General features: G+C 41.4%; 1 protein-coding gene across 4 annotated transcripts; it reads left to right on the top strand.

The window, feature by feature from the left end:
- Nucleotides 1-310: 310 nt before the first annotated feature.
- Nucleotides 311-26,932, top strand: LBR (lamin B receptor). Of its 4 annotated transcripts, none has more exons than XM_514234.7 (14): nt 311-490; nt 4,358-4,536; nt 6,172-6,372; nt 8,655-8,738; nt 9,000-9,189; nt 10,271-10,467; nt 13,108-13,162; nt 15,792-15,983; nt 16,997-17,100; nt 18,020-18,145; nt 21,595-21,763; nt 23,718-23,798; nt 23,898-24,020; nt 24,971-26,932. In XM_514234.7, the coding sequence occupies exons 2-14, from the start codon at nt 4,372-4,374 to the stop codon at nt 25,129-25,131; spliced, it is 1,848 nt and encodes a 615-aa protein (XP_514234.2). In that variant the 5' UTR covers nt 311-490; nt 4,358-4,371; the 3' UTR covers nt 25,132-26,932. The 4 variants fall into 4 exon arrangements, 3 of the variants coding, with proteins under 3 accessions (XP_514234.2, XP_009439842.1, XP_016795214.1); XR_010150187.1 differs by having other exon boundaries at nt 323-490; nt 21,595-22,161; XM_016939725.4 differs by lacking the exon at nt 311-490 and adding an exon at nt 3,321-3,614.
- The last annotated feature ends 813 nt before the right edge of the window (nt 26,933-27,745 follow it).

A 27,745-nucleotide genomic window follows, 5' to 3' on the forward strand; every position in this document is an offset into this window, starting at 1 on the left:
AAAAAAAAAATCTCGTTCGCCAAGCCACCTGGCACCCCAAACACTGCTGCGAGCGCTGGGAGGGAAAGGGCGGGAGCGCGCGGGCTCCGTGTGCTGCGAGGGCGCCTGGGCGGCTGAGATAAGGCGGTGGCAAACGTCGCGCTCCGGGCCGCCCCGCCAGACTCGGTTTCCCCCGCTCACCGGCCTCCCCGCCCCCAGGCGGGGTGGGGCGGGGCGGACGCGCCACGGCGCGCGACCAATCGACAGCGCCGGGGATGATTCAAAAGGTCGAGGAGCCAATGGGAGCCCCGGGCGGCCTCGCCGGTGGGGAGGGGAGGCAAGGGGAGGGGAGAAGCGCCGCGAGGCGGGGCCGGGGAGGCGCGCGCCCGGCTTGCGGGACTGCGGGGCGCGAGAGCGCGGCCGGGTAGCGTCGCGCGCGTGGAATTGCCGCCGGGTTGCTGTGCGACTGTTCTCCTGGAGCCGTCCGTGTCACCGCCGGAGCCTGGCGCAGGTGAGTGCTTCCACCCCCGCCCTGCTCCCAGCTCCCCGCGGCGCGTTCTTCGAGGGGCCGCTGGGGGAGGAGGCCCGAGGCCGGCGCAGCGGCCGGGCCGGGGACCCTGGGCGCGGGGCCTGGCGCGGCGGCCTTCCCCTCCTCTCCTCGCCTCCTCGTCTCCTCCCCTCCTCGCCTTTTCTGGCCCAGTCGGGTGGTCGGGGCGGCGGCGGGCGAGGCTGGAGCTCGCCCGAGCCGGGCCCGCTGCGGAAATGGAGCTGGGGGTTTTAAACCGCGGACGTTTCCCTCCATGTTGGCGGCGCAGCGCGGCGCGGCTGTGGAGCGGCGGCGGCAGGGAGGGTTCGTGGGCGCCTTTGTCCTGCCCCGCCGCAGCCTGGCTCCCGGCCCCTCCGAGCGCCCGTCTGACAGATGAGCAGGCGGCCCCACGGTCCTGCAGTAGGAGGCTGACAGGGCGCGGCGGCCTGGCGGGACGGGGAAGGGGCGGCGGCCGAGGTGGGCTTAGATTCGCGCTGCTTGTCGCTGGCTTTGAGGGTCGTGGTCGTCGCGGTTTGGTGATTCTCCAGGCACACTGCAGGGCTGCTCGCTCCGATGCGTTGAATTCCTTCGCCCGGACAGTCTCAAAAATCGGGTATTTAGGCGGGTGTGCGTGTTCCTGCTAAAGCACGATCCTGCTTTTTCACCTTTTTGAGGGTTCAGAAAAATGTTTTAATGACAGCCAGCCTCGCACTGCCAGTAGCCTCAAGGGGCACTTAGTAAAGCACTTGCTTGCGGAGGGCTTTGTTGAAGGCGCTTTCCCAGAGTGATTACGGGGCCCGGTCGGGTGTTCACACGAGGGCGCGGTAGATACCGTGGTCCGCGCGTGGACACCTGCAGCGCGAGGCGCGGCGCCTGGGCAGTGCCAGGGTGAACAGGCCCCCGGGGACCTTGCACGTAAACACGTGTAGATCTGTAGTTACGCATTGTAGTAACTGGTGTGTGGGAGAAGATGGAGCTACGGAGAAGAGCAGAGGGATCCTAATTTAGACTAGGCAACAAGTCCAGTTGAAGTTTTGTTTCTCAGGCTGCCTGGGAAGAGGGAGAAGAACGAGCAGGAGGGGAATGATGAGCTGCCCAAGGATGTTTATGGGGAAGAAGGCGCTTCTACCTTTACAGCCAGGAAGGTGGCCTTTCTGTTGCTTCATGAAGCAAAGGGCGCGGAGCAAGGCCCGGGGTTCCTGTTTGCATTTTGCCTAGTGGGGCTACCGGGACTCAGGTGTGAAAAGGAAGCTGTCCAACGTCATTCGAGCGTCTTGCTCTATGCCACGTTTAGATGAATTTGGAGAAGTGAAGGAAAGATGGCTGGAGACCCCTGTAATGTTAATGAGCAGAGAATTGTTGTGTTCATAAACAGTAACATACCGGAGCTGGAATGTGTGAGGATTGCAGTGCCAGTTGACTCTGAAGTTAGCGGGCATCTGGCTTAATAGAGAAAAGCCTGAGGGTCTCCGTGTTTTTCCTGTTTATGGCGAATGAGGACATTGTGTGCAGTGAACAAAATTTTTCTTTACAAACACACTTGCCTAAAACATCTCTTGTAAGAAAAGCCTGTGTGTATCTTGACTGCTGTAGGTGAGTGCATAGTGAGTGACATGAACAAATGTGGGGCTTTTGTGTGCCATCCTGGCTATTTCACTCCTGTGGGAGAGTATATTAGGATGTGATTGCACTGTATCCTCACGTTTGACAGTTTTGTGTGGATCTTGTGTAAAGCGGGGGTGCACATCATGTTGTTGGCTTCATCTTTTGGAACATTTGTGTATAAGATAATGGTCTTCTAAGAACAATGCCGGTTCATTTTGTTTGTTTTTCAAGCAAATCTTAATTCTTCTTTTAAAAAGTAAGCTTTAGAGACCTAACAGCTATCCACCATATGTGTTAACTTGTTTAACCCAGAATAATTGATAAGAATCTTTTTGGCACTGGCCTGCGTTTATATTACAGAGATACTGTGTATGTGGTGTGTAAGTGCAATGGAAAGATGCCAGTAAATAAGTTTTTAAGAACACGCAGAAACTGTTCAAGGGTCTTTTAAAACCTCAAGTAGCCCCTGCGTCCTGAAGGGCTTGTGTTTCAAAAGTTTATAAAGAGTTTTTTGCAACTTGAGCATCTTCCTGTAGGAAGACATAATTGCCTTCTTTTAACTCTGACTGACCAGTGTAGGAGAGCTAGTATTAGTAAGAGTGGTTTGATTTTGGGGGGCCTAGGGAGGAGGAGGGGGCTCAAGAGAAGAGAGAAGGAGGGTACATTTCCTTCCTCTTTCTTTGTACTTGGAAGCTCTGAGCTAAATGTTGAAATAGGCAAAGCTGGATGTTGTCACCTTCCGTTTTTATGCCCCTGCTCATGCAGAGGTGTTCACTGCCCCCCTGCTCCCTAAGTGCCCCTCAGGTGACTCAGCCAGGCCTGACTTCATCCCGAAAACTTGTGGGCTCCTCCCCACTACTCCAAGCCCAAACCCATTCATTACCCCAGTGATGCCCAATCTCAGGTAGGTGTAGGGAAGAAAGCTGCCTCTCTTACCTAATGTGTTAATTGACTGACATCCTCTAATCACCAGATAAGTACTTGTGTTTTCTTTCATCTACCAACCTAGCTGCCATCTCTGTAAACTAGTAGAGCTTGTTAAGTTTTTTCACAGACGATTAATAGTGAAAAAATGTGGTTAAGAAAGGCCTCCCTCACCCCGCCTCCCCCCCCCACTCTCCCACTACTCCCTTGGGGTAGGTAATTCAACTTTCTCCTTAATTCCAGAGTCTTCAAAGGTTCCTAAATGTTGCTTGTATTGTATCATCAGCTCTTAACAGAAGCCAGTGAGGAATGTATGTTGATATGCTTGGACAATACATCAAGAAGTGCTTAGTTGGTGAAATGAAAGTGATTTGGGGGACAGCTCATATCTGTCCTACTGGCTGCCCCTTGGACGTGGCCCCAGCTAGTTCATGTCGTACTGGGGAAGGTCGGCAGCCCTGGTTTTGTTGTGTGGAAATGTGATTCCGCTGGTCAGCCCATGGAGCGGCATTACTGTCTGGCAGCTGGAAGTACCCAGCTATCAATTGATATTTCAAAAAGGGTGGCAGACAGGCCTCACGTAAGTGGCAGTTCTTGCAGATTGCTTGTGGGTTCTTAGAGTATTGTGGGGCTTGTGGGCCATGTTTTGAATCAGAGGAAAAGAATGTTATAATTGGGGATTGATGTCTGCTGTAGGCTTGAGAGAGGTGAGCTTGGATGAAGGCAACCACCCTGGCTTAGGTGGGTGGTTGGCAGAGTTACTTGGTATGCATTTGTACTTTAGCTGTAAGAGTTGAAAGCTAAATAACCCCCAAATTTATTCATTACAGACTTGGAATTATTTTTCTTCCTATTGTTGGGTTATAGTCATGTTAATTGTACATCCTTGATTTTCCCAGTCTGGTTTATAGTTTGCTGTTTTTAATAAAGGCAATTTGTTAAAAATACAATTAAATGCATTTTTAAAGCCATTGTAAATTGATACGCAAATTTACAAATGAGAAAATGTGTCCTTTGTGAGATTGTGCCTCATTTTTTGATTAGCGAGAACTGTGATCACGGTAGGTGGGTAACATTTTACATAGTGTGAACTTATGGCGCCTATATATATTGTTATAATTAATCTTTAGTGTCACATAGATACCACAGTGGCTAAATCATCCTCTAAAATGATTCCAAATGAGATTGAATGTAGCCTTTCTGGCCCTAAAATCCTGACCAGTCAATTCTGGAAAGTTGTATTTTAGTGATCAGCCTGTGGAAAAAGACAAATACATAAATGTGTATGTATTGACTCAAATTTTTTTCTTTAAAACTATTCAGGTTAATTATAGAAAATGCCAAGTAGGAAATTTGCCGATGGTGAAGTGGTAAGAGGTCGATGGCCTGGGAGTTCACTTTATTATGAAGTAGAAATTCTGAGCCACGACAGCACCTCCCAGCTTTACACTGTAAAGTATAAAGATGGAACAGAGCTTGAATTGAAAGAGAATGATATTAAGGTAAGAGCTCCTTTGGTTTATCAGAGTGTGTTTACAGTAAGTGGGAAATAACTCTAAGTATGGTTTCTAAGCTCAGGATAGTCAGTTCAGCTCGGTTTGAAGGCAGAGGATTGAGCTCTTGCTTTGGGTCACATACTGTTTTTGGCTCTGGGAATGTATGAATGAGGCATAGTCCTTGTTCCCAAGAAGCTCACACTTACTGGGAAAGACAGCCATTTGCATCTGTTGGTCCCCTGGGTTTACTACATTCTGTGTCTGGAGTTTGCTGTGGGTGGTGTTGAGTGTATCAAGGGTAGAGAAGAGCCCTGGGCTTCAGGGGAGGCTTTCAGAGGCAGTGACACCTAGCCAAGTGCTGAGAACAAACAGGAAAAACAGCAGTTGATGGGGCTGTTTCTGCAGAGAGGGCAGTATGCCAAAGTCAGGGGTCTGGGGGACACAGTCAGCCAAGTGCTGGAAGGGGGTGGTAGGGGAGGGCTAAGCAGGAGCCAGGCTGGAGGGGCTTTTATATTCCATGCCCAAGGGTTTGGGCTTCATCCTGAACACCACGGATTTAATCAGGAGAGTGACATTAATTAGATTCGAGTCTAGCCCAGGGCTTTTCAACCTGTCTGGTGAGGGCCTGGGTTTTAAGATATCTGATCCATAGTATACAAACATTTATATAAAATGCCATAAAAATGAGTTACTAGAAAAATAAAGACATACAAAATAGACGACTCACAGTTTTACTATCAGATTCGATAGATATGAGATTACTTTGTCAAAATGCTATAAACATTTCCATACACCTATTTCTCAATTTTGGTACTTGCACAGATTAGTAACGAGCATTTCTAGGACCCATGGCTGAGGATGACACTTTGAGTGCTCTAGACCAGGAATAAAGCACAGAAAGTAAATATTTTAGACTTCATGGGAGCGGCTCCAGGCAGTATGGAAGGGAGCAGACATGGCAGTGTTCCAATACAACTTTATGGACAGTGAAATTTGAATTTCGGATAATTTTCACACTTCAGGAAATACTGTTCCTTTGATTTTGTTTGTAATCATTTAAGAATGTAAAAGCCATTCTTAGTAGGAAGGCCACACAAAAATTGGGGTGAGGGACTTGGCCTGGGGCATAATTTGTCTACATCCCTAGAAGCAACATAAGGAGATTCAGGGTAGGTGGGGACACAGTGAAACAGTTCCCAGTCATCCAAGCTCATGTTTTATTTTCAAGATCTGCTTATGTGTTTTGTTCAGAGTGAAACTGTGGTACTGTTTTTTTTTTTTTTTGGTCTGTGTGCTAATTTATTTTGTCCTGTCGTCTCAGTTTTAATCCATGTTAATTATTACCCTTCTTGCATATGGTGTTGGAAATAAGTACAGCTAATTGGTTTAGATACATTCGTTTCATGGAAATACCTTCAAAGAACAGGAATGGAAAGGCTGCATTTGTCTCATGAAAGATGGATCATTATGAAAGCATTTTCCGTTGGCTTCATCTGATCCATTCTCAGATCCTAACATTTCCCGTGCTGATTTTAGAGTTAATGGTAGCAGTTCCTGCCTTTGTTATCCTCTTCTAGTGTGGGTCTGTCTGTATGTGTTATGATTTGTGGTAAAGCTCTTTGCCTTCTTCCCCCTTTCTAGCCTTTAACTTCCTTTAGGCAAAGGAAAGGTGGCTCAACTTCCAGTTCCCCTTCCAGACGCCGAGGGAGTCGATCAAGGTCACGCTCCCGATCCCCTGGTCGACCACCTAAAAGTGCCCGCCGATCTGCTTCTGCTTCCCACCAGGCCGACATTAAGGAAGCAAGGAGGGAAGTGGAAGTTAAATTGACTCCGCTGATTCTGGTACTTGTGTTTATCCTTATACAGCCTTTTGTCTTCCGCTTTATGTATATATTTACTCAAGTTACTTGCAGTTAATAATATTAAAATGTCACTGAAACATCAAATCTAAGTTAATGACTTTGGGAGTTTTCATATAAAACAAATGTTTGGAATAGAAAGTTTTAAATACCAATGGAAAAGAATGTCCTTCAGTTACCAGAAATGCTATTTAATATTTTAGTTTTTAAAAAAGCAGTGTTCAAATTTGAAATAGATGTAGCTTGTAGATTGAACTGCGTAAGGTTTTTACAGTGTATAAAAGTTCATATCATGTATGAAATGGTAAGACAAACCTGTATTACGGAAACATTCTTACTCTTAGCGTCATTATACTTTATCACTTTACCTATTCAAAGATGATTTTAGTGGAATTACTTTCAAGATGTAAGCTTTGAAATATCAGGGTGCATGGAGCCTGTAGATCTTGTACAAATAGTATTTTAGATAGTAGACCAAAGACAAAGTATGTTAAGTAAAAAGAATAAAAGTAATCTTCTATTCACTTAATGTTAACCTCTTTTCTGGATAGAAGGCACACAGACTTTGAGACAGAGTCTTGCTCTGTCACCCAGGCTGGAGCACAGTGGCGCAATCTCAGCTCACTGCAAGCTCCGCCTCCTGGGTTCACGCCATTCTCCTGCCTCAGCCTCCCGAGTAGCTGGGACTACAGGCGCCCACCACCATGCCTGGCTAATTTTTTGTATTTTTAGTAGAGACAGGGTTTCACCGTGTTAGCCAGGATGGTCTCGATTTCCTGACCTCGTGATCCACTCGCCTCGGCCTCCCAAAGTGCTGGGATTACAGGCGTGAGCCACTGCGCCCGGCAACAGACTTTTAATAAACTTTAAAAACTGGATTGTATACATACTGCTCAGTAGTCAGCTTTAAGACATTTTAAAATATTGGGATAACCTTTCAGAGTGTATTTTTCTACATCATTTTCGTTGTTGTATTCTATAGTACGGATATATGGTAAATTGTATACATGTAACTTAATCGTTAAAGTCACCTCTGTCAATGATAGACATTTAGTGTTTTTCCTTCCATATTTTCACTGTTACAAACAAGTATTTTTATGTAACATCTGATTATTTCCTTAGGATGGATTCTTACAAGTGGAACTGCTAGGTCAGCTGTATGGTGCAGATTTGAGGCTTTTAATACATATTGCCAGATTGCATCAAGAAAGTTTATAGTAGTATCAGTGTATGAATGCTCAGTTTCTCATTCTGAGTATTACAATTTTTTTTTTTTTTTTTTTTTTGGAGAATGTGGCTGTCAGACATTTTCAACTTACTGTTCTAACTTATATTTTGAATTCGAACATTTTAACTATTAGTGGCTCTCTTTACCACCCCGGGACTCCAGGAGCAGATGCTGTGTGATACTTTGTTATCCTTTCATTTTTAATATTTAGTGACTGCTATATTTTTACATTGTAATTTTACAGTCCGGGTGTCACAAGAACCACAGAAGCTTTGCTTCTTACTGGTAGTGCCTTGGGCCTACTGTGTGTTGCATAAGTACCCACTATTTCTTAGTTTTCCATTATGGGCTGTTTTGGAGCAGTGAATGTCTTTTTGAATGTCTTTTGTTTTTTATCCAGTTAATGAACTAATTTACCAATTTTTACTTTCTCTGTCTTTCATAGTAAATACCCCTAAAATCTATCAATGAAATTATAACATTCAGTCTGATTACGTGAAAGATGAAAGTTTTTTTTTTTTTTTTGAGGCGGAGTTTCATTCTTGTTGCCCAGGCTGGAGTGCAATGGCGCGGTCTTGGCTCAATGCAACCTCCGTCTCCGGGTTCAAGAGATTTTCCTGCCTCAGCTTCCGAAGTAGCTGGAATTACAGGTGCCCGCTACCATGCGTGGCTAATTTTTTTGTATTTTTAGTAGAGACAGGGTTTCACCATGTTGGCCAGGCTGGTCTTGAACTCCTGACCTCAGGTGATCCACCCGCCTTGGCCTCCCAAACTGCTGGGATTACAGGTGTGAGCCACTGTGCCTGGCCAGATGAAAGATTTTATGTAGAAATCTATCCAATATTTCAGAGACTGGGAAATTCTAGTCAGTTTTATTCCTTTTCATTTTTAACAAAATGAGGGTTAAATTCGTCAGAATTAAGGCTGTGAAAAATCTTGTTTTATTGCTTGATTCCAAAACAGTAAGTTTTTACCATCATGTTTCTTTTTAATAAGTTACAGTTCTTTTGATTAAATGTTTATATTCTTCAATTTAGAAGCCATTTGGAAATAGCATCAGCAGATATAATGGGGAGCCTGAGCATATTGAGAGAAATGACGCACCTCATAAAAATACACAGGTGGGAAAGTGTTCCCTTTCATCTTGGTTGTTTTTTTTTTCTTTTTTTTGGTTAAAAGTGACTCTCCCTTGAGAAGCACATTGAAAATTGTAATATTTTATAACCTGTTGTAAAATTCTGTCCTTAAATTAAGACTGAATATAATTTCACAAATTTATTCTTACTAGTGTATAGCTGTATTGAGATGCTGAAAGAGTTAATGCAGTAGCATTAATGGTAATTGTTCACTGCAGATATTTAATTTTTAAATTTTTCATTTAGGAAAAATTCAATTTGTCACAAGAAAGCAGTTACATAGCAACACAGTATAGCCTTCGTCCAAGAAAAGAAGAAGTCAAATTAAAAGAAATAGATTCTAAGGAAGAAAAATACATTGCAAAAGAACTGGCAGTGAGAACCTTTGAAGTGACCCCCATCCGGGCAAAGGACTTGGAGTTTGGAGGAGTACCTGGTAGGCCTCAGAGCTGGGCCCAGAGAGGGCAGGTGGGGTGAGCTAGGGGTGGTTGCCACAAGGTGAACTGGAAAGGCCTCTCTGAAGACATCTGAGGCAGGCAAGGTAATGAGCCTGGTGGGAACCTGTGGAAGAGCCTTCCAGAGAAGGAACAGTGGGTGCAAAGGCTTGAGGTGGGAGCATTTTGAGGGATTATGGAGTAGAAAGGATGCCATTGTAGCTGTGTTTAAAACTTTTAGCAGTCTGTTCAGAGGTTTTGAGCACAGAAGTACAAAGAAGTGATAAAGGAAGGTTGATCTGGGAGTTTGTATCGCATAGATGGTTACTTATCAGGGAGAGAGAGCTCTGCTAATAATCAGACCTGAGGCGGCAGGGGCCAGCAGTGGGCCTCAGCTGCCTGCATAAAATGGGATCCCGGAGGCTGCCCTACCTGCTAGGCAGGTTGATTGTGAGGGTCAAAGATCTGAAGTGTGCAGAGTTTTGGAGTTACTAAGTGGGTGGAACTGATGAAATTTTATGAGCTAGTAAAAGAAAAGACTTCTTGTCTAAATGGCTCAAAATCCTGCATGGCTTAATTGCTTTGTATTTTGTTATAACCTTTGGCTAGCTGGCCTGTTACAGATGCTGTCCAGCATCACTTAAAATTTGCACACATTACATGAACGTGACACTATTTTAATTGTTAGAAACTGAGGAATATAAAGTTTTTTGTTAAGATTAGGCTGATAGTTTTTAGATGTTCTGATCTTCAGTTTGCTGGAGTTTCAACACATTCGCTCCTTAGTGGTTGGAGGTCAAATGTTTTAGAGCTTGGTTTCTGAGGTGGGTGTAGCTATTCAATGTTGGACCTCTTTCTTTTTTTTTTATTTTTATTTATTTATTTATTTTACTACTTTGATGCCCATGGTTGCCAGGCCACCAGAGGTGACAGGTAGAGATGGGAGTTTTTGATGGTACATTAGAAATTGGTTTCAGACAGTTAGCCAGATAACGAGTTCTGATCTTAACAAATCTAACATGATTCTTAAATAAATAAACCAGATTGAAATTTGAGCCTCGAATGTTCATGAATTGTTTGCAGGTGTGTTTCTCATCATGTTTGGCCTGCCTGTGTTCCTCTTCCTGTTGCTGTTGATGTGTAAACAGAAAGATCCCAGTCTTCTGAATTTCCCTCCTCCTTTGCCAGCTTTGTATGAGTTATGGGAAACCAGAGTATTTGGGGTCTACCTCCTGTGGTTTTTGATTCAAGTCCTGTTCTACCTACTGCCAATTGGAAAGGTACGTTTATGGTAATTCTGTTTTGTTTTAATAAGATGAGGTCTCACTATATTGCCCAGGCGGGTCTCCAACTTCTGGGATCAAGTGATCCTCTTGCCGCAGCCTCCTGAGTCGCTGGGACCACAGGCCTGTGCCATGCTGCCCAGCCTTAGAGTAGTTTAAAGGTTAAAGGCTGTTGTTGGTCATAATTCCCAAAACTTAGTTCATGAAGCCATTTCTCTTGTGCTGTCTGTATAACACTTGCTTATTAAGAGGAACTTAAAAAAAAATCTGATTGAGATTTCTTGTGTAACTTTTCAAACCAAATAGAAAAGAATAGGCTATTTTGCAAAGTAGCCAACTCTCAGTGGAGGTTGCTATGGAAAAAAAATTCACTCTTAGTATGTGTCATTTCAGATGCAGCATTTTAAATGATTAATTGATAGGCTACTGGGCTCAATGGACTTTAGTCTACATCTTTTACTTTAAAAAAGTATGAAAAGTTTCTAATTTTCATCTCTTTCAGAAGCTTGTTGTCAAGAACATTTTACGTTGTTTTCAGATTCCTGCAATATCTTTAAAATTTGTCTCTCCATTGCTAAGTGTAGTGTTTTCTTCTTTCAGTAGAATCCTTTACTTGGATATATTTAAAGAAACATGAGATTCCCTAAGTAATAAATAATTTATTTAAAGATCTTATTCTTAGGGCTTTGCAAGTTTGCCAACTGTCTGTAAACCAAAGGATCGGTTTTACTGGTGAATGCCAGTGATAGGAGGGTAGAGCTGCAGGCTTAATACTGTGGAGTGAGACCATAACTTTAGTGGCTCTAGCAAGGATTTTTGTGATAAAGACCTTCAGTCATTTCTACGGTAAGCCTCTACAGTTAAATTCAGATTCATTTAGGGTAAGGTGATTTCAGAGTATCAAGGAAAGCAGTTTTGGTGTTTAAAGTCATATATGTATATACTCATAGACTAAAGTGACTAAAAGCATATATATTAAAATATATATTAATATTATGCAGTCATCCCTTGATATCCTTGGGGAGTGGTTCCAGGACCTCCTGTACATACCAAAATCTGAGGATGCTGAAGGCCCTGATAAGAAATAGTATAGTATTTGCATATAACCTGTGTACATCTTCCTTGTATACTTTGTTACCTTTAGGTTGCTTATAATACCTAATTCAACGTAAGTGCCATGTAAATAGTTATCATACTGTATTAGGGAATAAGGACAAGAAAAAGAAGTCTGTACATATTCAGCTCAGATGCAATTTTTTCCGAAATATTTTGGATCTGGTTGGTTGAATCCATGGATGTGGATCCCGTCGATACGGAGGGCTGACTGTATATTTGGATCTATATATTCACAGATTAAAGCCTAACACAGCATTTACTAGACTCCTTTAATAGATAAGGATCATCTGAAATTAGCATGTGGCATTTTACTAATCCTGTGATCTCAAACAGCTTTTACGTTTCTCTTGGGAGAGGAGGAATGCTAGCTAATGAAATCTGTAGCTAATGATAGGATAAAGTAGTTTAGCCCAGAGCAAATGATACTATATTTATATTTTACAGTTTGAAATGAATTGCTACATTTCTGAATAGTTATTTTGTGGGGTAAAACGTGGCTGCATTGGGCAAGTGGACTTTTTACTCAGCCAGTTCTGTTGGGTACCATGCCTGTGGGTATCTCTGTGCTGAATGCTGTGAGTGATGCCGAATGAAGAGAGGAGATGGTTCTGATGCATGATGCGTGCTCACAGTCTCTCTCTCTTTTTTTTTTTTTTTTTCTTGAGACAGGGTCTTGCTCTGTTGCCCAGGCTGGAGTGCAGTGGTGCAATCTGCAACCTCCTCCTGGGCTGAAGTCATCTTCCCACTTCAGCCTCCCGAGTAGCTGGGACCACAGGCGCGTGCCACCAGACTTGGCTAATTTTTGTATTTTGTATTTTTGTAGAGAGGGGATTTCACCATGTTGCCCAGGCTGGTCTCCAACTCCTGGACTCAAGTGATCCTCCCACCTTGACCTCTCAAAGTGCTGGGATTACAGGCATGAGTCACCACACCTGGTTTCTCACAGTCTCTTATTGCAGATAAAAGAATCACATGAAATGGTTAAATAACTGGATGGGCAATATATATATAATATATAGCAGAGCAAGTAAGCATATGAGTATGCGTCATCAAATAGCACTTGGGTCATAGTAGAGTGGATAAACAGGGTAGAGCCCAGTTGAAAAGGACCCCACAAATGGAAGACAATGGAATCATACTGTTACTTTGTAAGAGTATGGTAGCCATTGGTAGATGTTTGAGCTAGGGATCCACTACATATAAAGGTATTTAAGCACATTTAGTCTTGAGGTGGTACACAGGAGTGGCAGGGAGCGTGGCTGTTGCAGTTGCTTGGTCCTACACTAGGAAGTCATTACTGAATTTGTATTTAAGATAAATTCCTGAAGGTGGAATTGCGTCATTAAAGGGCTTGCCACTAGGGTTTTTGAAACATATTACTAAATTTCCCTGTTACAAGATATCTTCCTTCTTGGGCGTGTTGAAAATTAAGTGATATTAGAATATATATATATGTGTGTGTATATATGTATATATGATGGTGATGTGCTTAGTAAATTTGTAAATTTTTTTTCTTTTAAGGTTGTAGAAGGAACGCCTCTTATTGATGGAAGAAGACTCAAGTATAGATTAAATGGTGATTTTCTTTTTTTAAGACTCAAATTGATGATTTGATAGCTTAAACTTCTAAGTGTTAAACTCTTTGTTCAAGCTGATTAGACCAGAGTAGTAAGTGATAAATTATTTCTTAGTAGTTGGAAGAGCAACTGTTTATACCTGTAGCCAACTTGTATAAATTATGCCATGTAAAGTAACATAGCCTCTTAGTCACTCTTGTCCACTCTCCAGTTTTATTTTCTTAATAGTGCTCATCACTGTTAGAAATCATTGCACTTGTCTAGGATTTTATCACCTGAGGTGTTACACGGTTGCGGGCATCCAGCCCACTCCTGCTGCGTGAGCTGCTCTTGTCCTTGCTCATGTCCTCTGGGCTGTCCCTTGAATATTCGTCACACACACTTCCTGGGCCTTTGCCTGGAGAACTTACCCCCAAACGTCTGACACCTGCATCTTCACCTCCATCTGTCTTCTGCTGAGAGAAGCCTTCAGGTCCCTTTCTCTCCCCTGCTCTGTTTTGTTTTTCTGTCTGACATTTGTGCCTCCACACATCAGTGTATTTGTCTCCTCATTAGGGTCTCTCCACTAGAATGTGGCTTCATGGGCTAGGACTTGGCTATGTTCATTGTGACACCCTTGGTGCTAGGAAAATGGGCATATAGTGGGTGCTTATTCATATGTGAGTGCTGGATGGATGAGTTGTGAGCTTGCTGGGCAGCTCAATAAATGGATAGACCTTGCTCCCTGTGGGTCCGGCACCTCGCACTATAAGAGCATGTGCTGAGTGCATCAGTCCAGCTTTGTCATTTGAAGACTTTGGCAAAGTACAGATCTATTTTGTAGTCATCCTTGAATGATTTTCCATTTGACAAGATGGAGTAGAGTGTTTTCCTTTTCTTGAGAATTACATTATATATTGTAATGGTTGAACTTTTTATCCTTTCAATTCTTCATTTTTTAACTTTGGATACTTTGTTTAGAGACTTACGCAGCATCTACTCTGTCTGCAATCACTCCACTGGGTTCTAAAGGGGAAGCCAAAGATAGTTTAGACACCTTCTGCCTTTTAGTGCCAGTCATGTGATAAAACGTCTCCCTCAGCTCCAGAGTCTGACCCCTGGTGGGTGCTTAATACTTATCGTTGGTATTGCTAGACTTTTTGTTGCTTTTACCAAATTCTTTGCTGATGGAGCAAGTTTTAGAACCTTTGGCACCCTCCCTCCCTCTGGTGGTTCTCTTACCACACCAGGGAAGGTGAGTCTGGGGTGAGGTGGGTTGTTGACTTTGCCGCCAGGTCCTTTGATTTCAGTGTTTTGTGTGTTTCTCTGTAGGTACCAATTCTTTTCTAAGTAGTCTTGTGTTATATTTTCACTTCCCTCTGAGGGGTGTGGTACATTCAGAGACTGAGCACAGCACTTGGACATGGAGCTCTTGGAGCCAGTGGGGGAGTGGCTGGCCAAGTTGCTTGATCCTTTTTAAAAATTTCCTCATCTAATTACTCTGGTTCAAGTATTGAGATTTCTTTTTGAGATTTTACGATTATTAACTAAGGAGGTTCCTAAGACATTTTGGATGATTATTTTTAATCCACATAGGCTAGAGAGCAAAAGACTGCTTTATCTAACCATTCTTTTTTAAAATATACATTTTATGAAAGGTAAATGAATATTTTCAAAAGTCAGAATTTAGAAGTTATTGTTTGGAGTATTTGTGGAAAATGTGGATTCAGATAATTTGAGACAACTATTTTACTTTACAAAAGGTTTGGTTTTAGAATTCTCATATAAATAACAGCTACCTCTTTTTTGCTTTTGACCATTTATCCAAATGTGATTTGATGACTTTTTAGGATCACAGCTCTTTGAGGCACTCAGCTCCTTTGAAAGCAAAACTATTTCTTTAGCCAAAAGAAAAAAATTGGATCTTCCAGTGAGCCTTTCTATGTGGCTGCAGGACTAGCCCGGAACGAGAGTTCTGTGGAGCCTCACAGGGCGGGTGCTTTTTAACTTGGCATTGCACGTGAATGTCCCCGCCTGCTGTCCCTACCCCCCAGGTACTCGCAGTCCCCTGCCTAGCCTCGGGCATTTGTGTTGTGGCATCTTTTCTGCGGGTGGCATGTTAAGATCTCTGTTCTGGATGATAGAGTTTTACTAGAATCTTTTGAAACCATTATTGGCAACTTGGTTAAGTATAAATATTTATAATTTTGTAACTACCAACCTGGCTCGGTGCCTGACCCCTGGTGGGTGCATAATACCCTCCCCTTAGGTAATGGCATTAGACTTTAAAATATGTGTTTGGCCCAGCTCTGTTAATAATTAGCCATTTGACTTTGTGCCTGAGTTTGGATTGTGGGGATTTTCAGGTTGCACTTTTTGTCTGTTTTCCCTTAATTAAATGCAAATAATGACCATTTGAACTGAAAAAGAATCAATATGTTAAACTATTTGGAAAGTTCTACAAGAGATAATGGCATGTATATTGAAAATTATACCTCAGACATTGCTTATTTGCATATTTGTGTGTATTTAGTCTGAATAATGAAATTAAGACTTTAAAAATGAACATTGCATTGTTTCATAGTGGCGTAAGTTTCATGTGAGCCTTGGGTTAATATTAATTTTCCACTTCCTTTTTTTTTTTTAAAGGATTCTATGCTTTTATCCTGACATCTGCAGTCATCGGAACATCTCTCTTCCAGGGTGTAGAGTTTCATTACGTGTACAGTCATTTTCTTCAGTTTGCACTTGCGGCCACTGTTTTTTGTGTGGTCTTGAGTGTGTATCTCTACGTGCGCTCTTTGAAAGCGCCCCGGAATGACCTGTCGCCTGCCAGCTCTGGTGAGCAGTGATGAATTGCATGTTGGATGAATGCGTCCCAGAGCCCTCCAGCAGCCATTTCCAGATTTGAATAGATTGCTTTTTTTCTAACTTCATTTTTGGGAAATGAAGAGAAGTAAGAAAAAATGAAAAGATGAAGAAAAACGTTAAAGAGATATGAATTTAAAGGAAGAAAATATTTTTGTTTTACCTTCATACTTTCTTACTCATTTCTTTTTTTTGCAGTTGCTTGATGACAGTAAGACGTTTAGTAAACTTACAGGCATTTTGACTTATGACAAATATTATTTCTTTGTCCAAAATAGTAAACACTCTTTAAAAAACAAAAAACAACAGAGGTTACTGGCCGGGTGAGGTGGCTCATGCCTGTAATCCCAGCACTTTGGGAGGCCAAGGCGGGCGGATCACCTGAGGTCAGGAGTTTGAGACCAGCCTGGCCAATATGGTGAAACCCCATCTCTACTAAAAATACAAAAATCAGCTGGGCGTGGTGATGCACACCTATAATCCCATCTCCTCGGGAGGCTGAGGCAAGAGAATCGCTTGAGCGTGGGAGGCGGAGGTTGCAGTGAGCCGAGACTGTGCCACTGCACTCTAGCCTGGGCCACAGAGCGAGGCTCCATCTCAAAACAAAACAAACAAAAAACAAGAGAAACGAGAGGTTACAAATTGGTTGATGCTGACCTAAAGTATTTCAATATAAAAAAATGTCGCCTATCTAAAAAAAATGGAGTGTAAAGTCCTTTGGGGGGGCCCCCATGATTTTGGTTAACTTTTTTAAGAAACCTGGGCCCCTGGCTCCCCCAAAGGCTGGAGCAACTGCCTTTTCAGTTGGGCAGGCATCTCCTGGTTCCCCTCGTCTGTGCCGTCCCGTCTGCCTCTCACCACCAGAGCCCTGCTCAGGCTCTTGCAGGCAGTGGAATTGTGAGCCTGGATGGTGTGCGGCAGTGCCGTTGTAAAGCCTCCTGACTGGGTTTGGAATGCTGTTTGGGTAAACACTTTTCCTTTCTCAGGAAATGCTGTCTATGATTTCTTCATTGGCCGTGAATTAAACCCTCGAATTGGTACTTTTGATCTCAAATACTTTTGTGAATTGCGCCCCGGATTGATTGGATGGGTATGTCTGGTTTTTTTTCTTCTAAATTTCAATTCAATAGGTCTAATTAACTGCTAGAAAGAAATGTAGACCATTCAAAAATAAGCAGTGGGTGGTATATTTTTAGGGATAATTATGGCTTTCCATAAATCTATCAAAATACTTTCTTGTAAGTATTTTCCAGAGGTTTAAGATGCCCTGTTACAGGTTATGACAAATTAAATAACTTTTCTTTGCTTTATTTTTATTATATCAGTTTATATTTATGTAGGAAAGTGATAGTGTGGATGAATTAATGTAAGAAAAAATGTATTTTCCTCCTTTTTAAATTTTACCTAGTTTTAGGCTTGGAGTTGCAGATACAGAGCAAAGAGTTCCCTTCCACCCTTCATTCTGTTTCTCACAACATTAGCCTTGGAGGAAACCGTAGTGTAGTGATGAAGAACAGCAGATTAACATAGTGACAGCATTAGTTACCAAGTCCACAGGCCTCATCGAGTTCACCAGTTTTTCCGCTGTTGTCCTTTTTCTGTTCCAGGAACCTCGACAGGACTCCACAATACATTTAGTTGTTATTCCTTCTTAGTCTTCTCTAGTCTAATAGTTGTTTAGGCTTTCCTTGTCTCTCATGACCTTGATACTTTTTGGAAGGTACTGGTTGGTTATTTTGTAAGTGTCCCTCAGTTTGGGTCATTCCAGTGTTCTCTTTGATTGCGGTAAAGTTACCCACTGTGACAGGAACACAGAAATGATAGCTGTGTCCTTCTCAGTGCATTGGGTCCAGGGGCCCATGGTGCTGAGATGTCTTATTCCTGGTGGCGGGTAGGAGTTACGGTGGCGTCTGCCAGGTGTCTCAGCTGTGAAGCTCACTCATGCCTTTGTAGTGCTAAGGTCTCTGGGGAGGTGCTTTGAGGCTATATACTTTCCCCTTTTGTTTCAGGTGGTTGTTAACTTGGTGATGCTTTTGGCTGAAATGAAAATACAGGACCGCGCTGTTCCATCCTTGGCCATGATTTTAGTTAATAGTTTCCAGCTTCTCTATGTGGTGGATGCTCTCTGGAATGAGGTAATTAATTTTAAGAGCCAAGGCCTTGGAGTCAGATGGCTTTGAGTGGGTGAGTGACCTGTCAGAGCCTCGGCTTCTTGCACACAAAGTGAGGGGAGCATGGCCTGCCTCCAAGGCTGCTTGTGAGGAGGACGAGGCCATCCATGTGAAGCTGACGAGGGAGCACTGACAGGTGGGAAGTTTCTAGGCATTTGGGAGTGCTTCGGTGTTTATCAGCTGTCCTTGTGTTTAAAAGTAATATTCTAAATATTTAAGATTGGTGGATCTTGGTTTTGTTTTTGTGGGTGGTGGTAATTATGGTATCACATGAAAATGGATGGATTACTACTAAATTAGAATGGTGTTTCTTGGACTGTCAAGAGTCACCTAGTTTTTAAATAATGGGGGAGATGTTTTATTGTTAATGTTTTAAAATACAAAGACTAGCTCTAATTAGATGAATGTAAAATCAGAAATCAAGATGCATTGAGGAAACCAGTTGAAATAAGGCTAAGTTTCCATCTTGTGTCTTTTTTCATACATTGATTAGTCTTTCTACTAGTTGAAGACTGGTAAATGTTTTGTTTTCTCTGTCTCAGCCAGCATATTTAAAAAATTTTGTCTTCCTCAGGCTTATTTTACAAGTATTTTATCGTATTTACTGTTATCTTTGTAATTATCTCCAAATTCCAACTCTAGTTTTCTTTCCATATTAAAAACAAATCTGGCAGCTCTACATCATAATGTTCCAAAACAAGTTTTAGTGACAGTCTGTTGAGACAATCTGCTGACATTTTGAGAGAAGACCTTTTCTCTTTGAGCCTGGAACATTAAAAAAAATTATATTATTTGGTCATCAATACTATGTATCTCCCCCACCCCTGCTGGCTGGTCTTTAATTTTGGCCTTCTATGCAAAATTGCAGAGAACATTTGGTCAGAACAACTTCGCAAGTTTAATATTGGTGTTTCGATGATCTCCTTGTTATTTAGGAAGATTAGGGCCACTTTGAGGTAAACCTCAATTACAAGCGGTGGGATTAGTGCTATCCGCTAATTACGGGTTCCTGTTGCGCTCCTACCACTTCACAGACCCTGGCTCAGAGCTTGGGAAGCTGTGAAGGTGGTGATAACACTTCAAATTGACTTTAAAAATTCCAAGTCGACCCAAAATTAAACATGTTTTTGAAATTAAAAAACAACTATTTTGTAAATGCACTTACTATTACCAGTGTAGCTTTGTTTGCTGTTACAGAATGAATCGCCAAAAGAGCATATAGATTACAGTTTGCAAATCAAATGATATTTCACAGTTGTGCTCACCTCAGAGGCTTCTTTAAACCTTCCTTTCTAGTAGCTTTCCACTGATCAGTGATTATTTCTTCTGGTTTCTTCTATTACTAGCTTTCTGCCATGTTGTGGTTGTCACTTTTTAATTGGCTTAGAAGTTGATATTTTCTATAGATTTAGCCAAACATTGACTTGTGTTAAAAGAAAATTTTTTGCATCTTAAGGCAAAACGCTTAATGCAATATTAACATAGCCCCAGGGGTAGAGAACTAGAGTTAGGAAATTGTTTTCTGTCTGTTCTCAGTATCTCAGCCAGATGATAATAAGCTTCTTGAGGAAAGATTGTATTTTATGATTTCTTCAGCATTCTGGCATGCCACTGGGCAATTAGCAGATGCTTAATAACTTCTGTCAGGTCACTTGATAGAAATCCCTCTGTATTCAAGAATGTGCTATACCTTAAGAAAACTGAGACTACCTGTTTAAATATGCATGATCCTTCCTCTGAGCCGTCCTGTGAAAGCCTTGGGGCTCAGGAGCTGGTGGGGCTAAGGTCCTCCCCCGACCCGGCATTGGGTGCTTACCCTTTGCCCTCTCACTGCCACTCACCACACCTGCTTTTATCTGCTCCCACCAATTTGTCACCTTTATCCTCTTTTGGACCAGGAATCAGATCACAGGCCTTGAGAGAGAAGAATAAGACACTCTTGGGGACAGAAAGTTAAAACACCGTGTGTCCTCACTTATATGTGGGCGCTAAAAAAGTTGATGTCATAGAAGTATAAAGTAGAACAGAGGATATGGGAAGGTGGGAAGGGTAGGGGGAAGGGAAGGATAGGGAGAGGTTTGTTAAAGGATACAAAATTACCACTCGATAGGAGGAGTAAGTTCTAAGTTCTAGTATTCTATACCACTGTAGGATGACTATAGTTAACAGTGATACATAGTTTCAAATAGCTAGAAGGATATTGAATATTCCTAACACAAAGAAAGAGTGTGTTTGAGATGATGGATATGCTAATTACCCTGATTGGATTACTATATATTACATGTATTGCAACATCACTGTGTACCCCATAAATATGTACGATTATTATATGTCAATTTTTTTTTTTAAAGAGAATAAAGTACTCTGGTAACTAAAGAGTATAAGCCTAAGGAGCTAGATTTTGTGAGATTGGTTTTTCTGTTTCATGTGACATCTGTTTTTCTGTTCCATGGCCTATTTGCTTTCTTTTCTGGAAAAAAATGCTATTTGGAGGTACCACTCTTTTTCTTTAACGTAGAACTTTGATTCTCCAACAGAGCTTATACTGGCTAATATTTCTACATCAGTGGTCTGTACTGAGGTTCTGGGTAGTTTAGAGATTCCCTTAGGCCAGACCTTCAGAGTGTTGACCTTGGTGGTGTTTCCGTATTCTAGAGTCTGGCCTGCCCGTATCCTGGTCCAGAGGCGATCTGGCTCATGCTAACCAAATCACCAGGGAGTAATGCACTTTTATTAATTTACATGAGAAGCGAAGCTGTCAGTTCACCATGTTGCCAGGCAGCTTAATTTCTTCTGTGGAAAATGCACATGAAATGCCAGATTATGAACAGAAATTAGATTGGTCCATGTGGAATTGAAACAAAAAGAGTTGGTGATCTTATTCCTTCAGCAAGCATATTTTGAACACTTCTCTCCATGGCGGGCACTGTGCTAGGTACTGGGGTGGCAAAGGTGAAAACACACAGCCTCTGTCTTTTAGAGGCTTTTAGTGTAGTGAAGAGTGACTAGACAAGTACAGTAACCCAATTACTGCAGCCTACTGGTGGGTGGTGATATCTGAGAAGTGCCCAGGTCTGAGCAGCAGGTCAGGAGAGCAGCAGAGGGTGTAGGGCCTATGTGGAGGTTGGAGGAGGGGTTGCCAGCAGAGGGGAGGGCCTGGGCATGGGGGCATGGGAGATGCTTTAGAGATCTGTTATCTCCAGAGCATGAGTGAGAGGCTGGCGTGACAGGAGAATGTGACGGCAGAAAGACCTAGCAGGCCAGGGGAACCAGATCTCTCTCCCCTTTAACAAAAAAATGTTGGTTGTGGACCCGCCCATAGCACTTTTTACATTTGCCTGTAAACTAGTACTTTATTTGAATACTTTAAACACAGAAGCTCCTTCTCCCTTTCCCCGTCTGTATCCTTATAGGAAGCGTTGTTGACGACCATGGACATCATCCACGATGGATTTGGATTCATGCTGGCTTTTGGAGACTTGGTGTGGGTTCCCTTTATTTACAGCTTCCAAGCCTTTTATTTAGTCAGTCATCCAAATGAAGTGTCTTGGCCAATGGCTTCTCTAATTATTGTTCTGAAACGTGAGTATTAATTTTAGTCTCAGTTTAATTTATTAAATATTATGTACTGAGGCTTTTATGCCCTGCTGTCTACATACTTGAAACATGCCATTTTGAATGGCCAGCATTAGCTCAATTTGAAGCCATTTATGATGAGTAATAAAAAATCTGCATTTTGCAAAGAGAATGGATGGTTCATACTTGGGTTCTCAGTAGTACTTGAAACAGATTATTTTAAACCATCTTGCTTTTAAATTTAATAAATTTAAGTTGTTTTAATTTGTTTTGGTAACCATATGTCTTTTCTCTTGAGTGCCTGCTTTTTCTGGTAGGCATCTTATAAAGTAAGAAGATTTGTCTTGCCTTCATAGAGCTCACATTCTAACAGGAGAAATAAGACATTCCTGCCTTGCTGTGAGGTGTGTGAGTGAGCACTAAGAGGGGCTTAGATGACGGGTGTTAAAGATAGAGAGAACTTCTCTCTGGGGAGCGTTAGTGTGAACTTATCGGAGGATATGGTGTTCGATTTGAGTTTTAGAGGGAAAAATGGGATGGGGAGATCGAAAAGTCAGGCACTGGGAACAGCTCAGCAAGGGTGTGTGGTGGGGAAGTGTGAGATGAGGTTGGGAAAGACTGAGAAGTCCAGTTTGGCTGCAGCTGCAGTCCACCAGGGTCAGTCATGGATTTTACTTCAGGATGAATTTTCATTGTTCTTACACTGTTCATTAAACACTTCTACTAGAGGTTGGGCAGGGAAAATTAGCAGTGAACTGCAAATACAGATAGTTTTGCTACACAAGTTAGTATCTGTGGTAGAAGTTCAAACCATTGGTTAAAATTAAGATTTAGTTTCACCAGTGGTTTGGATGTCCATGTCATCCATTTTATTATTCAAGACAGTGTATTTTATAGTTCAGCTAAAAATGGGGAGTGTCTTAGTTCGTTTTGTGCTGCTCGAACAGAATAGCTGAGACTAGGTAATTTGTCATGAAGTTTATTTGGCTCATGGTTCTGGAGGCCAGGAAGTCAAAGAGCATGGTGCTGGAATCTGGCAAGACCCCTTCTGCTGCAGCATCCCAGGGTGGAAGGTGGAAGGACAAGAGAGAGTGAGGGAGGGCAAGAGAGAGTGAGGAAGAGCAAGAGGGGCTGAACATACTTTTATAACAAACCCACTCGAGATACTGAGCCCAGTCCTGTGATAGCCACATTAATCTGTCCATGAGGGCAGAACCCTCATGACCTAATCATCTCTTAAAGGTGCTACCTCTCCACACTGTTGCATCGAGGATTAAGTTTCCAACACATGAACTTTGGAGAACACATTCAAACCAAAGCAGGAAGTAAAGTTACTCTCTTACTAGTTTATTGAGGATCGACTATATAATAGTTAAATGTCAGTGATAGATTGATTTTTGACATTCTGAAATTTGGATAAAATTAGGAACTTATAGACTTACAGTGGGATTCAGCATGTATTTAAAGTGCAGGATGTTTTGGTGCTGATTCTAAGCTAGTGTTTGATAATAAAATGTTTGTGCCATGGCCAGTAGGTATAACTAACAGATGATATAGCTTGTAATTTTGATTATACTGAACTCTAGTATTGATTTTATTGTAATGTAGGCTATCTTAGATTTTATCTCTTTCATGGATGTAACTATATTTGTTTTGCCTTCAGAGCGTTTCCTAGGTGGATGATTAAAGTAGTGTGATAGATTTCGGAAGGGTTACCATCTTTTTACATAGTGGGATTTAGAGTTTTTGAGTTGTTCTTAAGAATCAGGCCAGGTGCGGTGGCTCATGCCTGTAATCCCAGCACTTTGGGAGGCTGAAGCAGGAGGATCTCTTGAGCCTAGGAGTCTGCTTTGGAAATTTCCTCAGAGCATAGAAATCATTTTTAAGAGAAATTACAGATGCTATTAAGCATTAGAGTATAACTAAGTTATTAACATAGGAAAATATTTTAAAATTGCAGTTTGTGGTTATGTAATCTTCCGAGGTGCAAATTCTCAGAAAAATGCATTCCGGAAAAATCCCAGTGATCCAAAGCTTGCACGTAAGTATTGATTTATGTTTATATTATATATATTACATGAAGGTTTTATTTTTCTTTTTGTCTCGACATCATTAAAAATGTACTTTTATTTTTATATAGATTTAAAAACCATTCATACTTCAACGGGAAAAAATCTTCTAGTCTCTGGATGGTGGGGCTTTGTTCGCCACCCCAATTACTTGGGTGATCTCATCATGGCCTTGGCGTGGTCCCTCCCATGTGGTAAGCATTTCAGAAGAGTGCTAGTTTGACCCTTTTAGCCGCCAGAAAGATGTGTGTGTGTGTCCTTTGTGTGGGACAGTGTGGCCAAGGTGGGTGTGAGTCTTTTTGTCGCCCTTTTCTACTGTGAGGTTGGCCTCTGTAGAAGCTCCTCTGGCTTCTGAGGGGAATTGGGAATTCACAGAGCCTGAAGTTTTACTTTAAGCCTAAAAGCAATATTTTAAGTTTTCAGCTGTGCCTGATAGCTTTTTTCTAAGTAGAATATATAGAAATTAATTCAGCTTCTTAATTCATGATTCAGTGTACATAGATTGGGAAAAACTTTGGTTTTTAAGAAGAGAAAGAGATTCTGTTTTTCTTTTTGTGTGTCTGGCCTCGTGGGGAGCTGGGGAAGCAGGGGAGCAGGGGGAGCTGTGGGAGCTGGAGGTGCTTGGGGAGCTGGGGTGTCAGGGGGAGCTGGAGGTACTGGTGGAGCTGGGGGAGCTGGGGGAACTGGGGGAGCAGGGGGATCTTGGGAAGCTGGGGGAGCTGGGGGAACTGGGGGAACTGGGGGAGCAGGGGGAATCCAGGGGAGCTGGTGGAGGTGGGGGAGCTGGCCCGTGCCTGCTGCCTGTTTGGTGGCCCAGCCTGTGGTGGAGGACAGCAGTTTTTCTTCTTTGCTGGGGGAAGAAGGGCGAGAAATGGAGAGATGTGTATTAACTATGAGGACAGATGTTTTGATTGTGATGGATTGTTAGAATGGATTCATCAGTCTTTGAGTAGCTTCTAATTTAGATACAACCTTCTGCCACTTCCCAGTGGGATTTTACAGACTTGTTTAATTATTCTCATCATTATTAGAGAAAATGAAGTACCTTGTGGTTCCATTTTTAGAGAGTTTGGGGGAAAGCAGGAAAAAATACATTGTAGTGATAATAAAAATATCTAATACTGTGTACTATTATTATCCACAGGTTTTAACCACATTCTGCCTTATTTCTACATAATTTATTTCACCATGTTGCTTGTCCACCGAGAAGCTCGTGACGAGTACCACTGTAAGAAGAAATACGGCGTGGCTTGGGAAAAGTACCGTCAGCGTGTGCCCTACCGTATATTTCCATACATCTACTAATGCTCTTCTGGCTTTTCTACAAAATACTCCTGCAATTCCAGCTGCCATTTGCAAAAACAAGGAAAAAAATCCGAAACTTTCTTTTGTTGCACTGACAGGGTCTGTAATTTTTTTTTTCTTTTTGAGTCAGGACTATAGAGCCGAGTAGTTGATCTTTTAATATAGCCGTGTTTACTTGTATTAAATTACAGTTAACATAGGAAAAATACAAGTAAGGATGTGAGAATTTGCATTTTAATGGGAAATTTTCAACCCTTAATCTGAAAACAGAAGACAGTCTTAATATAAATGTACTGTGAAGAATGCTATTGATGTTTATGGTTTCTGATTACTTTTCAAATTTTGATGTTTTTTTGCCAGTTGGCTTTTCTTAAATGAAAACACTGTTCCATTTAAAGTACATTTATGTTTTATTCAGTAAGAGAATAGAATTTTCATTTGTTTTTCTTTAAATCCTTTACTAATTATATAATTTGAAAGCAAAAAGAAGGGCCTATATTAAATGCTGAAAGTGAAAAGCGATGAGATTATTAGCAGACACTGCTTAAAGGAGACCATTTGTAGCAGTTGGCTTAACCTCAACTTCTAAAACTACATTGAAAATGTAAATACATAGCTTAGTTTTTTGTAATATATGGTGACTTCAGATTTTTTTGTACAGTATTTTGAATGTGAGATGATTGTCAGGACTAACTGTCTTTTTAACAAAACATTTTCAGTATTTTAAATAAAATTTTGTAAAGTAATGTGAATTAAAAATTTTGGAACAATTAGAATTCATTCACTATTGTATAGAAGATGCTGTTAAAACATAGGAAGGGTATTTTTCTTGATCCAAAGTTTGTGAATTTGGCTTTGCTACCTCAATTGCAGGTGTTTGTTTGCCTTTATAAACTGTTGCAAATAGAAAAAAAATAGAATAAGTATATATTTTTGGAGTAACATCAATATTTAAACATTTTTACACAGATCGGTGTTTGAAAATTTGCCATTTCAGGCTAATATTTTTATATATTTTTGACTTTTTAAAAGTTCATCAGTGTTTTTGCTACTGTTAAGCTTATGCAGTTTATACTGTATTTTTTATGTATCCTTTATATTTACCAAACATGACTCCCTGTAAAGGAGTGCTGTCTTAAAAACAACTGAAGGGGTTAAAGTCGTTTCTTTTAGTTTAATAGATGTGCATAAGGTAGCTTTAGCAATTAAATTCTAGTGAAGTTGATATAGTCTCATTTTTAATTGTCCTGTAATGGAACAGTAGCAAATTCACTAAACTTTTGTGTTCAGAGTTAAATTGTTCTCAGTACTTTCAATGTAGGGGAATGTAATAAACATAGTGTGTATGTTTGGGTTTTAATTACACATTTTATATATGAGCCATTCAGATATGCAGTGTTAATTCTATACTGCATTTGAAGTGTATGTAACTTAGCTTATGTTAATGCAGTCATGAAGTTGGTTTGCTCCAGCATCCGGTAGTCTTTAAACATTCTTTTAGTGAAATTGTCATTGTTTTATCAGTGCTAATGTGTGCAAGCAGTTTTTTTATTTTGCTTTTCACCTGGCATCAGAAAGTGGTGGCGTTTTCTGTACTGGATTACACCAAGGAAGCTTTTGGGAAGGAAGGAAGGACATTAAATTCTTTCCCTGGTAATGAAAAGAGCCCTTTATCAATACAGTGCTGCAATTTCTGGATATCAGCTACACTTTATTTTTAATTTTGTTTTTGACATGTTTATTTGGCAAATTTTATAATGAAGTTTTAAGTTGAAAATAAAATGTAGCAACATTTTGATCACTTTGGAGCCTTTTTTTTTTTCCCCTTTCTTGCTTGAAACTCTGAGATTTTTGGGACCAAGACAGGAGCCCTTAGATTCCCACCCCTGCCCAGCCTCCTGTTTTCCTAGGATCATCTGTTTGGGACCCCTGGCCAACTGCTGTTTAAGACTCTCAGAATGTTGGAACTCAGAGGGGTTCCAACTCCCAGAAAATGGTCATGTGTTTAGTATTTGCTGTTTGAGAAAATACAGAAATGCTAAAACTATTGTAGATCCAGTCATACTTTCAAATGCATTTGTATGAATCACAGAAGCATCTGTGCATTTGAAAGACAGTACGTGTGTGAGAGACACACACATGTACTGTGCCTGCTGACCATGCTTTAGTGCTTGTTTGGATTTCCAGTTGACTCTAAGCCTGAATTGTGAGATGAGATCAGACAGCTTCACCTCTCAATTCTTCCTGCTGCGATGTTACATTGTGACATTACATTGCAAAATGTAGGTGTGTCAGAATATGCACCAATACCAAGTATATGATTTATATTTTGGTGTTTAGTTTTGCACTGTTTGGAGCAAATGATGAAATATAGGATTTTAACAAAAGATACAAGGTGGAGTGTTTCTAGGTGCAATTTACTTAAATATAGATGGTACAGTTTCCTAGACAATTAAATACATGTTTTGTTCATGGCTGTTAAAAGAGTCTAGTGCTGGGTACAAGTCTCACCTTTTCTACCCCCCTTACTATGGAGAGAGGGGACTGTTGGGATCTTCATTTGTGTACACATGGGTTATGCTTTCTGCCCATGGACCATTGCCATGAAAAAGGG

The sequence above is a fragment of the Pan troglodytes genome, chromosome 1 (assembly GCF_028858775.2).
Source record: "Pan troglodytes isolate AG18354 chromosome 1, NHGRI_mPanTro3-v2.0_pri, whole genome shotgun sequence".
Taxonomy (NCBI): Eukaryota; Metazoa; Chordata; class Mammalia; order Primates; family Hominidae; genus Pan; species Pan troglodytes.

Coding starts and splice junctions, on each gene's coding strand:
- LBR (XM_514234.7), top strand. CDS start 4,372: ATGCCAAGTAGGAAATTTGCCGATGGTGAAGTGGTAAGAGGTCGATGG. Junction 8,739..8,999: donor CACCTCATAAAAATACACAG/GTGGGAAAGTGT, acceptor TTTTTCATTTAG/GAAAAATTCAATTTGTCACA. Junction 17,101..18,019: donor GCCCCGGATTGATTGGATGG/GTATGTCTGGTT, acceptor CTTTTGTTTCAG/GTGGTTGTTAACTTGGTGAT.